The sequence below is a fragment of the Lonchura striata genome, chromosome 13 (assembly GCF_046129695.1).
Source record: "Lonchura striata isolate bLonStr1 chromosome 13, bLonStr1.mat, whole genome shotgun sequence".
Lineage (NCBI taxonomy): Eukaryota > Metazoa > Chordata > Aves > Passeriformes > Estrildidae > Lonchura > Lonchura striata.
In genome coordinates this window covers 19,296,449-19,309,396 of record NC_134615.1, presented here as the reverse complement: position 1 = coordinate 19,309,396, position 12,948 = coordinate 19,296,449, and the positions used below count along the sequence as shown (strand labels likewise).

Sequence of the window (12,948 nt, the reverse complement as noted above, 5' to 3'; positions counted from 1 at the left end):
GGAAAAAGATATTTACATCAACAAGGTTTATCCATGGCCAGCAGAGCTGTGAGGTTTGGGTATGTATGTATTTAAAATCTGATAGGGCCTACTGGAACATTAGAAAGGTATTACAGTACTTGTTCTAGCTGGCTGGAGAAAAACATGAAAGTGAGATTACCTGAAAAAAAAAAAAAAAAACAGGTATCAGGCTAGCAGGAAAAATATTTGCATGTTTGATATTACTGGCAAAAAGGCCATTTCAAGATCTGTTATTAATAAAAATGGCTAGTCTCAAATACTTAAGCTTTTCCCCTGTTAATAGAAAATGGAAAAAAATGCATTGCAACATCTACTTAAAAGAAATATTTTGATATGTGTACTCCATTTAGTTGGAAAAAATCATTACAAATTCAAGAGACAGCAATATTACTGAGTGATGTGTTCTAATGGGCACAGCTGGCCGGTGTTACAGGGGCTGGGAGAGGTCAGCACTGCCCTTAGCAGCATTTACTGCCCTGCTGCTTACAGATCTTTGTAAAGTTTCAAGGATTAAAAATCTTGGTACATATGAGAGAGGAGGGTACTGCTGGTCCCAGCCATCAGGGCAGTGGGAATCCCAAAGAAGGGAACAGGCCCAGCTGCTGCTGTTTTCCAGAGCCAGCAGTCCTTGGCATCCCTGCTTTGCTTTTACAATACTATTTGATTCCCTTACTGCTTTTAGGGATTGCCAGTCCAGAGCCCACTTTATTCCCAAAAGGACTTTACCTGAAGAGAGGCTTGATGCTCTCTGGGAAGCAAAAGGAGCGTCAGAGGCATTTCTTGTGCTCAGTGCTGGAGGGCTCAGAGATGGAGCCACTCCAGGCTTTGGGGACCTGGCCAGGTGACAGCCCCAGGACAAGGCCCACCTGCTCTGGAAACAGGAGATCAGGACCCTGAGGAAGCTGCAGATCAGCCCCAGGGACACTGCAGATCCTGCACAGCCCAGTGCCACCATGTCCCACACCTCCCTCAGCCAGCAAAGGGCAAGGAGCCTCAGGTCGCCAGGGATGGGACTGGTGTGCCTCCACCTGGGTCCCAGGAACAAGACATCCCAAGCTCTTACCTGGTAAAAATCCCACCAGCCAATGCTTCAGCAGCTGTTTCAGCACTCCCCCACAAGCAAATCCATGCTGAATTGTCAGGATTTTAGGTATATATTTCACTCTCCGAGCAACAAATAAGCTGAGCCCACACAGCTGGGAAACGGGAGGCAAAGGTACTTTGTGAGATTCATCTCTGTGTTTGGTCTTCTGAAACTCAAAAGGTAGCTGTGAGCAGTGGAAGCAGCAGTAGGAAGGCAGGACAACCACAGGCTTCTAATGAGGACAGGAGAAAATTGCTCCCAAAACTCGGCAGTGCTGAGGCTTTGTGCTCTTTGGACTCGCATCAGAGCTGCTGCGCGAGTTCGGGTTGAAAGCCGAGAGCTGCGGGTTAGACCAGCCCCGGGCATTGCCAGGCCTGGGAAGGTGGGCTGCAGGCACCTCCCAGATGGAAGCAGGCAGCTTTTGAAGGGCTCCATTATCAGCAAGCAGCAGCTGGGCACAGGTAGAAAGGCATCATTATCCAGGGGAAACCACCAGCCAGCTACGAGGCTCCGGTACAAAAATCTCAGGGAAAGCAGAGTGCAAGCTCAGACACAGCATCTTTTTTACAGCATGTCTAATCCTCACCTTCTGTAACAACAGGAGAATCCTCACTCTGACACAATCCTGAGACAGCCTCGCCATGCTGCTCTGTAATCGCCACAAACCTGAGACCCAGGGCAGCTGCCCTGGCACAGAGATGACTCCAGCCAGGTGAGACACATCCAGAGCACCATTTTACTTAACTCCACACTGGCCACCTCCACTCTCACTCAGACTTTGTTCAGCCTGGTGCCACAGCAGGGGGAGATTCTGCTGTTTAAGGAGTCAGGAGCAGGGAGGAAGCATGAAGTTTCTTGGAGGCTGCAGCAGAAGGCAGGTGTTGAAGGGGGATCTCACACACGCCTGTTCCCTGCTCACTCCAGATCACCCATGTAGCATCTCAGAAAAGCTCTGTGGCTTCCTCCAGGGCTGATAATCCAGATGAGGTTGTGGAACCCAAATGCTGTTGCCAGTTCCCCCAAAGGCAGAGCCTGGGGAGCTCAGGGAGAGGTCATTGTTCACAGCAGGAAGAGAAGCTGTATCCAACATATGCCTTCATCTCACCAAGGCCTAACGCTCTCCTTCCTTGGGTGATTTTTCAGTCCCTCACGCAACATCCCAGGAATATTTCTGGCTCTTCTGGGTCCAGAAAGGTTTTGGAAGTCCTTGCTGTTGCCAGGGCAGAACAATCCATATGCAGTAGTGATTGCTCATGGGGAAACACCCAAAAAGCCCAACAGACTCAGCTACAGCTATGTGATTTCAGTAAAGGAAAAAAATATAAAGGCAGGTAATTCTCTTTACCAAGGGCCATCCTGTGAGCACTTCTTAGCTTGCCTGGAAGTACAGTACAAACTCTCATATTTCTCCATGTCCTGAAGTCTCTTTTGTGGAACAGAACAGAAATACAGATACAAGTGAGAGTACAGGAGCCAGGCAACACAGGTGATAAATGTGGCTCTCAGAACACCTGCAGGAATTGGTTTCAAGTAGGTTGGAAATTGGTTTCATTTGTTTGAAAGCTGAAGAAGTTCAGGAGCTGTGCAGACAATGGAGGCAGAGTCTTGGAGCTCCAGCTGGGTCTCCTCCTGATGTCCAGCCCACACCCTGCAGGGCTTCATCCAGGACAGCAGAACACAAACACAGTACATCCCTGCTTTTGGAGGCTGTCCTAAATACACCTTAATATACAGAAACCCTTCTCGAGCCTGGAGATGCCCCAGTGCTTCCCTCATTGCCTACATCAGGCAACCAGTGCAAGAAACCCTCTTTTGATGGCCACTGCAAGGACTCCTTTAGCTTCTCAAGGATTGGGGATAGAGCACAAAACAGGCTTGGGGAGCGATGCAAGAACAGGACACACATCTCAGCTGTCCTCCTCCTTCTCCTCCCTTCTCCTTGGTGGTTCCTCGAGTCTGGGGAGTGGGGGCAAACACCCTGGCTGCCTGCTGGTCCCCTGCTCTGGAGCCTGCACCTCCCACAGCATCTCCACATCACTGGCCAGCCAAAGGCTCCTTCAAAGAAAACACAAAGCACGCAGCTAAAAGATATTCACTTACAGTTTATTTTTGCCTGAAATTATTTCACATCTCTTTGTACACAGCTACAGAACAGTAGTAGTAAACCATTGGTAAAAGCAACAGTGCTAAGGAAAATGTTGGCATATTTTTTCTTCTTCTTCTTCCTTCCCATACTGCATCTCCATACAGTGTGGGATTTAAAGGGGGGAAAAAAAAACTTGACACACTACGTGAGTTAAGACTCAATTTCTGTTTCATTATTAAAAAAAAAGAAAAAAAAAAAGAAATACAACATTGTTTGGGATGGGGTTGCCTACATAGCAACAAACTTTAAAAAAAGAAAACAAAAAAAAAAACCTGAACAAAAAAGCTTGGCTTTCCATTGAATAAGATTAAATATATATATATATTTATATAAAAAATTACATTGGCTGTATGTGAAACCTTGAGGTGCTGAAGAATAAAATAAAAGTGTTAAAACAGAGGAAAAAACTTTTTTGTTTTGTTTTTGTTTGATTTTTTTTAAAATAAGCAGCTCTGTACAATGAAGGCTCATTATGAAAAAAAAAAGTCAACAGCATAGTTATAAAAGAAACCACAATTTTTAAAAAATCATCTTCTAAGCAACTGTGGAATTTGAAAAATGTAGCAGTCACATTTACAGACAGGTCAGAGCTATCGGATCAGCAACACCGCGATTTCCTCAGTCTCCCCAGAGGAACATGCAGAACAATGCGTGCACAGAACAGGGCAGGGACGGGGGCACAGGACAGGGGAGGGAATAAGGGGAGGGGGATAAAAAAAAAACCAGAAAAAGCTGATGCACAAAGTGGAGGGAGAGCTTTTTTTTTTCTCTTTTTGAAATATCGGACGTAAACAGAAAACAACGGAGGCAATTTGTAAAATCTACAGTTTGCAAACACGCCATTTGCAAAATAAACGCCTTGTCCCCGTCTCCCGTGTTTAAACCTGACATGGCTTAAAAGACTAAAGAAAGTTTTCAGACTTTGGAAGGAATTGTGACTTTTATTAATCCCTGCACCCCCTTCCCCAACAACCACGCCCCCCTTGATAAAGATTTTCCTTCCTATTTGATAGCATTTGAGGCATTTTGAAATCAAAAAGACAACGCGATGAATGTTGACAAAGAGGGAGTATAATACAGTTTGCATTACTAAAAGGCAATTCTTCAAGGAGGACATTTCCTTAAAAAAAAAATAATAATAACAACAAGACAGCAAACTAGTTTATACAGTACTATACGCAAAAAAAGGGTAAAAGAATTAACAATTCATAAATAAAAGACAGGTCCCAGACCTGCTATTTGTGAACCATTTTCTTAAATAGGTGCATTATGTAAATCTTATGTACAACAAAATTACTTTGCATAACAACTGCAAGGACACGCGGGGAGGTGAAAAATCATATTGGTTTTGGTTTTCTTCTCTTGAGATTTTTGAAGTTTGATTTTCTGGAGCAAAACTGGTGAAACAGGAGTTCTGGCTGGCTAGGTGCCAGCCAAGGAAACCCAGGTAAGTAGGGACAAAGGAATATATTTTTTTTCTCCACACAGCATAAAACACAAAGGCAAATAAAATCCACGAAGGTGTTTTTTTTCCTCTTTATAATCCTCTTGCTGCTACAAAGTCCTTTTTTTGTTTGTTTGTTTTCCTTCCTTTTCAATTTAAATTATGTTGATTCTGAAATCACAAAGCTGAAAGAATCCAGTGGGGTCCAGGCTTGCCCCATCCTCCCAACACACAAACTCCACTCTGCTACCCCACAACCACAACTCCTGCCACCAAGTCCCCAGACTCACTGTTCTACAGGAATTGGCCAAAAGTTATTTTCTGGTTTGTTTCAATTTGTCTGTTTTAAAAATCTTTTCCTTCTCACAAGAAGCAAAAGAGAAGAGTCGGAGGCAGGAAGAGTTCACCAGGCTTCGGTGTAGCGGACGTCCACCTCCTTTAGGTTGGGGAGTTTAGCCTGTGAGGGGAGGAAAGGTCAGAATTAACAACGTGTTCAGGGCTCAGGTAAGAATTCCTGTCAAATCTCTTGTGTAGGGTCATTCCCTGTACTTCCAACAGAGCAGTGGTATCCAAATCAGGAGCAGGAATAGACAAGAGAGGGGTGAAAGAACTTCCTGGGGAAGGAGAGCACTTTGCCCTGCTGTTGTTGGTGTTGATGCTTGTGAAAAACCTTGTGCCCTGTGACTTTTTGTGTGACAGCAAGCCTGGGACCTGTGCAGCTCTGAATATCGTACTTGTATTTTGAATGTGGGCTCCCAAAAGAGGATGAAAGTACCTCCCCTTGGCTAGGAAAGCAGAGCCCCTCTGGTGGTGAGGATGACAGGCAGCCCAGGAGAGGTAAAGGGCAGACAGCTTTCTGGCCTGGGAGCTCCTGTGTGGAAACAACCCCTGGACTTACTCAATTCAGAGGTTGTATCCAAATGCAGAAAGGGACAGAGCCCCTCCCAGCAAACTGGGAGGATTGATCTGTCAACCACCAACTGCAGGAAGAGGCGTGACACCCCGGGCCCAGTGCTGAGCTCAGCAGTGAGCTGAGCAGGTGGATGTGGCAAAGGAACACCATGCTGAGCCCTCACAGACACATGGAACTAAGTTCCACCTTCTCTAAAACCCATGCACCAGCCACCAGGTCCTGATCAGACCCTGATCTTCATTTTTTATGAAATGCTTAGCAAAACATGTCTGTCCAACTTTCGCCATGAAGGCAGAGGACTCAAACTGCAGCAGAGTTCCTCCTTCAGCCTCCACACTGCTCATTTTCCCCGTCCTGTACTAAAACAACTCATGGAGCATTAGCAACTTTGGTGTCTTTGTGGTCTCCCTTCCACAACTCTGCTGCTTTTGGCCATATCATTCCTGGATCACCCCGCACGAGGCAGACGGGACCGGCTGCTTGGGCTGTTCCTACTCCTCAACACCCCTTCCATGCTCTCTGACCATAACTGCACAGCTAATTCTCTCAAAACAAATAAACATGCTTAATTAGGCCAGGGCATAATTGAGGACTTGGAAGTTTCTAGGAGTCATTATTACCTCACTCCTTGATTTATGTACGCGCATATTTTGATAAGAGCTATTCATAATCCTACAGACACTGCCAGCAAATAATTTTTCAGTTAGGCAATAATGACTTCAGTAGTGGGTGTTTATTTATTGTCTGGTTCAGCCTGCCTGGTACATATGTGGGTGTCTGTGTGTGTGCAAGTGTGTTTAGTGGGGTGGGGGATGGAGCTGAAAGGAAATGTCATCACTGGCTCATGCCCCAAATGCTCTTGCAGACCAATGTGAGAAGAATGAAAGATTTGTATCAAAAATATCTTCTTTGAAGTCTGAGCTGTTCTTAACAAACCTACAACCACGTGCCCCAGGGAGGGAAACTACTACCTTTGAACACATACAGAGCCCTAAAATAATGGCCACCAAGATAAATCTCAATGGAAGAGGTGAAAGGGGAAAAAGTGATGCCTGCCTGTCTTCTCAGCTTTTTGAATACTCAGCAATCATCAGGACTTTGCTCACAGGCAGTTTTGCTGTTTACCCTGGCAAGTCACTTTCTTTTGTGCCTGCTAAGGACTATTAATGCCATATCAGAACAGAGGGAACCCGTTAGGAAAATGTGATTTTCAGTAAGAAGTGAGTGGCAAAGTGGCTCAGAAGCAGGGGTGGGACCAGGGGAGACTTTCAATAGATGCAATTTCAGAGCCCTGGGCCAAATACAGCATTGACCTTGATTGTCTGTAATTGCCTGGGGCCTGATTCAAGCTCCATTGTGTGAACCCATCTGCAAGCCAGCTGTTAATTCCAAGGACTTCTTTGCATACACAATTGTGACACAAGTTTTTAAAACTTGATCTTGAAAACTCCATGCAAGCAGCATTGCAGCTGAGTCCCTGGGGGAGCCCTGGCTCCACAGTCAGAACCAAAGATAGATGTTTGCAGTGAATTTTGAAAGCAGAGCAGTTACAGGACTTGCTTCAAGTTCCAAACTCAATCCAAGGTTGTGACCTTTTAAGTAAACGTGGCCCAATCTGTTTCAACATCCAAGACAAGCAAATGTCAAGTTTCATCTTGAGTCCTTGGGTGTCTAAGGTAAGATTTTGGGAGACACAACTCACAAACCACCAGAATGAAGCGAAAGTCCACGTTAAGTCATGAAAGCCAACACACCTAAGGCAAGCTTTGAAAACACCTGAGGCTACATCCTGGTTCTTGACACCATTTTGCCTAAGTGGTTATAAACTCACAGTAAAACCAGACATTACATGTCAAATTTCAGAACTGGGCATCTGTGCAGATGTCTCTGCTCAGAGCCCAGTTCCAGTCTAGAGGTGTCAAGATAAATTTTCATCTTCCTTGATGCTTTCAGTTCTACCTTTGCTTTCCAGGTCGAAGTTTCACAATACTGTTCACTCAAGTTACTTTTGGTCCTGTTAATAATACAGGATATGGTGTGCACTAGATTGTACCTGTCTCTGTAGCCTCATCAGAAACAATCACTTTATGAAACTTTTACTGATAAAGCCTTTACTGTTGATAGCACAGGCAAAAAGATTGAGCTGCTGATTCTATCTCATACTTCTCCATTCAGTATATTAAATGCTTCCTGGATCCATTGAAGGCAGCAACCTTACAATGCTGCTTTCAGTCATTATATCCACAAAATAATCCACTTCACCCTCTTCAGATAACTTTCATGCTACCCACTTTCATGCTATCCACAGGGTCACTTCTCCCTGCCCTAGGTATCACCACTATGCTCTTTTTACAGATACTTCTCATCTTTAGAGGATGCAATTCACAAATACCTTGAGATCTTCGTAGGTATCTGCTGAAAGTTTGGTGCTGTTCATATTTAAACTACACAGGCTCTTCATGGCTGAAAGAGAAAACACACAGATATTTATGATCATGCTGCATTTTCTTAAAATACCATGCTTGCAGTAGGCCAAAGCATAAACAAGACATGCCTATGTGCAGCACTCTCAGGAAAAAGCTGAATAGCATAAAATATAGAAATACAAATGGATAAACAGCTGTTTGGGCCCTCATCCAGGAAAAAGTCCCTATTTAGGAAGGGCCATTAAGCATATGCTTAAGACTGCTGACTTCAAAGGAGTTCAGTCAACTTCTCGTAATCGGTTTCCTGCACATTATTCTGAACAGTGCCCGTTCTCAGTGCTCTGCGTGGTACTCAGGGGCTGTGCTGATCTGGCAGCCCTCCCTCTCCTCCCCCCATTCCCATTTTAGGCTCCAGTACTTAGCAGAATAGTTTCCCAAGATGAGCCATAACTACTGGCCTGTCTGGCACGTCTGCGTAGGATCAAGCCTGTTCAAGTAGCCCTCTGAACCCAACAGTGAGGTTTGTAATGCACTGCTGTGTGCAGGAGGGAATTTCACTCCAGCACATCGAGCAGCTCTCAGTGCTCAGGGAATCCTAGATGTCTCACTCTGCCTTGCCTTGTTTAAACCAAGAACAGGGAGAGTTTCACCTCCCCAAAAACGAACAAAAAATGCCAGAAGGAGCATGGAACCTGCTGCACACAGTTGCTGAACTAACTGAGAAGCTGCCAGATGGTTTTGCAATCTTCCCCTCCTGTACCACAAAGGCAGGTCCCACCCAGAGGGGATACCCACAGGAATAAATCTGGGAAGTCCCTGGGCAACAGATTACCACATGAGATGGGGACACGTGCTATCAGTGAAGCCAGAGGCAAGATTTAGAGTATTGTTCAGGAGGAAAAAGCCCACAGGAGGTCACCCAGTGCCATCAGGCTCAGGTCACCATCCCACAGCTGGACAGCTGCAGGACTGGGCAGGGAGGAGGGAAGATTAAACCCAAACACAGCCACAGCCCGTCCTAAACCCCTGCAAACGCAGCTGTGTAGCACTGAGAGATCCATCCAACCCACAGGAACTCCTCAGAGCCCACCCAAGAACCCACCCGAGTGTCCCGGGTGTCACTCACAGCTCAGTGCCAGCAGCCCGGCGTCCGTCACCGGCGTCTCGCACAGGTTGAGCACCTGCAGCATGGTGAGGTGCTCGGACAGGAGCCGCAGCCCCGCGTCGCCGAACTGCGGGGCACAAGCAGAGCTGGGTCACACAGGTGAGCCACCAAACCTCCTGCAAGGACCTCAGTGCAAACAGGGCTGTGCAAAGGGGTTTGACCGAGCCCTCCGTCGCTCGCTCGCCGCCAGTGACAGCGGAGAAAGCAAAGAGTTTTATCTCCGTCTCGCAGGCGCGGAACAGAGGAATTAAGTGACTTGTGTGCACTTAACCACAGGCCATCACTTAATTAGACTGGTGCCTTTGAAGCCTGGACTTTGTAGGAGCAGGCTCCCACCCAGGCTATACACGATGGTTATGGCAGCCTCAGCCAGCTCCCAGCCACATCACACAAAAAAAGCACAGTGCAAGTGGTATTAATTAGCTATTTTGGTCTCAAGAACAATGCACTATTGATTGGTAATTGTTCTATTGACCCACTTGGTTTCTGCTGTTTCTACATTCTAGATTAATGGAAACCAGGATATAGCAAAATAAAATGGAATCTAAATCCCTTTTTTTCCTTTTTTAATAAAAAAAGCAAGCTCTTTGTTCAGTAAAATCAAACTCATTTTGAACAAAATAGTATCAAAGTTTCTCAGTTACATTTTTAACACAAATCTGGAGGACATACAAACAGTTAAAACAAGCAAGCAATCAGTTTCTACTTCTTATTCCCCATACAAAAAGATATTTCTAGGACATAAAGTAGTTAAGAAAAAAACCAAAATATTTACATGATGTTTTGGTAAAAAAATGCTGCTTTTTGTGGTTGCACTGACAATAATTGTATTTACAGTGAGCACTATAAATAGGTGCTAACAGAAAATAGGGAAAACCTATTCAGCGGAGAACCTCTGAGAGCAAAACCAGCAGGGAAACATAGAAGAAAAAAAATTAATTTTACAAGTTCCTTCAATCAACAGCTGAATCATTTGTTCAGTTAACTTAGGTCTTTTTTTGCTTACAAAATCATCACATTCTCATTATAATTTCCTTCTTCTTATTCATTATCTGAATTTCTATTTGTTGCTGTTGGGTTGATCAGCTTTCAAGCAATTCACTGCCTGAAGACTGTGCTTTGCTTGACCATATGAGCTGCACAGCACCATTTTTTCATCCTAACTGGGTGAAAGCATTTCCCAGATGAACAGCAGCACAGGTTCTACTCAGCACACAGTACCAACCATGCCCAGCTGGAACATTCAACTCAAGAGAGCAGCAACACTTTTGGAATTAAAAATAAAACAAAAATTAAAAATCAGAGAAAAAAAAAATGGGGAGGAAAAAAAACCCAGCTGCCAAGATGAGCTAAACCACAGGAAGGCCCTATAAAAATAGCAGGAGGACAAAGTCATTTAAGCAAGCCTCTTCACACACTCTTCTCATGCTGACGTAGTGCGGAATTTTGGAATTAGTCAGCACTGGGTGCTGCTCTGAGTCTCAGGCTGCAGAGCACTTACCTGAGTCGACCACAGGTTCAGCTGCTTGAGCGAAGGCAGTTTGATGAGGTGCTCAGCACAAGCACTTGTCACATTGGTAAAGGCCAGGCTGAGGTTTTCCAGGTTGCCAAAAGATCCCGAGCTTAGCAGGCGGGCCAGGTCTGCATCCTGAAAGCAGCAGGAGATTGGGGAGAGAGATTGTGGGTGCCCAGCCTGGAAGTGTGTGGTGTCACCGATACTGGTAACCAGAGCGAGTTGCACAACTGCTCCACTTGTTTACAGTAACAGAGAACCACACAGAGCAGTTTCTGTTTGTTTGGCAAGCAGCTGGGCTCTTGTGGCAGCGTTGCTTCACACACCCTGGGAAAAATTTGTCCAAACATTAGGACAAAAATGTCCTTTGCGTGTGTATCCTTATGAGACACAAAGGCTTCAGTGTTAAAGCAAATGCTGAAGATGGGTCTTTAAACATCATGAAGATTTAACCACCAGGTCCAGGACCCACCTGTGCTCAGCACCATCACCTGGCCTCAGTGAAGTTAGTCTGGGTTTGCAGCAAGCTTAAATGCAACAGTGCTGGGTCTCTTTGAGACTTCCATAACTAAAATCCAGAACTGGACATTGTGAAATTTGCCTTTGTAATGCAAAACTCTGTCCCCAGAGCTGCCATTCTGAGCAGCACTATAAATGTGACAGCCTGCTTCTGGTGTTGGAAACTGCTGCACAGACCCAAGAGCAGAACTGTGCCCTTAGTTGTGTAAACTCCAGTTGTGTTGACAGAGCAAGTGGAATGGCTCCCCACTCAACCTCCCAAAACCACTGTGCCACATGGCAAACATAAATCAAGTGTTTAAATATGGAAAGACAAAGGTGTTTTTCTATTGACATTGATTAACTTACTGTGGACTTGGATGGCAGTGTTAACCTTGTGGGGCCACCTTTTCTTTGCTGTAAAAGAGAAGACATTTTGGTCAAACAAGCTGCCATTCTACATTTCAGACTCACTGAAGTACAGCAAGCTGCTCACTCGTGCTAACCCTGCTCCCATTTCGAAGCTTCCTGTCAGCCCTTCCACCTCATCCCTGCTTCCTCTGCCCTAAGTGTGCCTCCTGCTCCCCAGGGGACACCCACTAACCACAGCTAAGTGGGTCTTCATGCCATTTGTCTGCTTCAGCCTGCCAGCCTTTGGCTGCTTTCACTATAAAGGAAACACCTTTAAAATGCTGGGCAAAGTGAGCAAAGGGGTTAAGATGGCACAGCTGATAAAAGCATTTGCTTCATTTCAAAAAAAGCATCTACTTTTCAGGCTGGGAGAAAGGGTTAAAGACAAATATAAAGAGGGAAGAGGAAGTTTGTGGGTATGTTTGCCTAGGTGAAAAAGTGCTAATGCAAGCAGATCCATTTTAGATCTCTAGGTCCTGTCTTTAAAATCAGGAAGAATCTTTTTCTACAGGCTTTAGTTCTGAGAACTAGACCTAAAGACCATCTCAGTGAAATGTTGTGAATGCCAGAGCATTCAGAAATGCTGGCCAGCACCAGAACCATTTGCTACTCATATGTCAAAAGGTGGCAGAATTTGACAAGCTGACTTGTAAGATCTTGAGACAGCAGGGTTTCACCTTTATTCCTTCACACAGATCCTAAGCAGGTTATTGAATATCATTCATAAACATAGTATGGGATTAGTCACGTCAGTAAATATCACACAGTATATATATTCACAGTAAAATCCTCTGAGGACTGCTCCCATCCTGCTGTTAGCTGGGAATTTCACACCCTGCTTGTCTTTCTTTTGTACCTCCATTTGTGGAGAGCACAGAGCCCAGTGTGCTATGGCAATATGTGCAGGGTGACATACCAGCTCCTTTAACTCCCTCTGCCTCTCACACAGCTGTTCATACATTCTCTTTCCCACGTCTGTGCTTTCCAGGGTGGAGATGATCTGGAGCTGGGTGTCGTTGTTGTCAATGATGTTGTATTCCAGCATCAAACACAAAATCTAACAGCAGAACAAAAGGAGAGTGGTCAGTACAGGGTTTTCATTCCATTTCTTTGAAATATCCTAATTACACTGGGCATGGTAGTTTAAATTCCTGGGTAAGTTTTTAGAGCATTCAATAAGGAGATTGGACTGGAGGATATCATAGCAATATTTATGCCACTTCAACAGATGAAATTAATTTTTTCTTTGTAAAGAATGAAGTGTAATCTCCAAAAGCCAGCCTGTGTATCCTGCCCCCCATTAGTGCTCACTCCTTCTGACTGATGC

At 45.0% G+C, this 12,948-nt stretch overlaps 1 protein-coding gene across 1 annotated transcript in view; it reads right to left on the bottom strand.

Moving 5' to 3' along the window:
• Positions 1-3,187: 3,187 nt before the first annotated feature.
• CMIP (c-Maf inducing protein) overlaps positions 3,188-12,948 on the bottom strand; it is a 129,437-nt gene continuing 119,676 nt past the window's right edge. Inside the window, exons 16-21 of the mRNA XM_021541224.3 lie at positions 12,538-12,678; positions 11,580-11,627; positions 10,701-10,847; positions 9,161-9,266; positions 8,001-8,071; positions 3,188-5,152 (exon numbers count right to left, since the gene is read on the bottom strand). Of these exons, the coding sequence (XP_021396899.1) occupies positions 5,099-5,152; positions 8,001-8,071; positions 9,161-9,266; positions 10,701-10,847; positions 11,580-11,627; positions 12,538-12,678 (567 nt within the window). The 3' untranslated portion in view covers positions 3,188-5,098. The remainder of the gene's footprint in view (positions 5,153-8,000; positions 8,072-9,160; positions 9,267-10,700; positions 10,848-11,579; positions 11,628-12,537; positions 12,679-12,948) is intronic.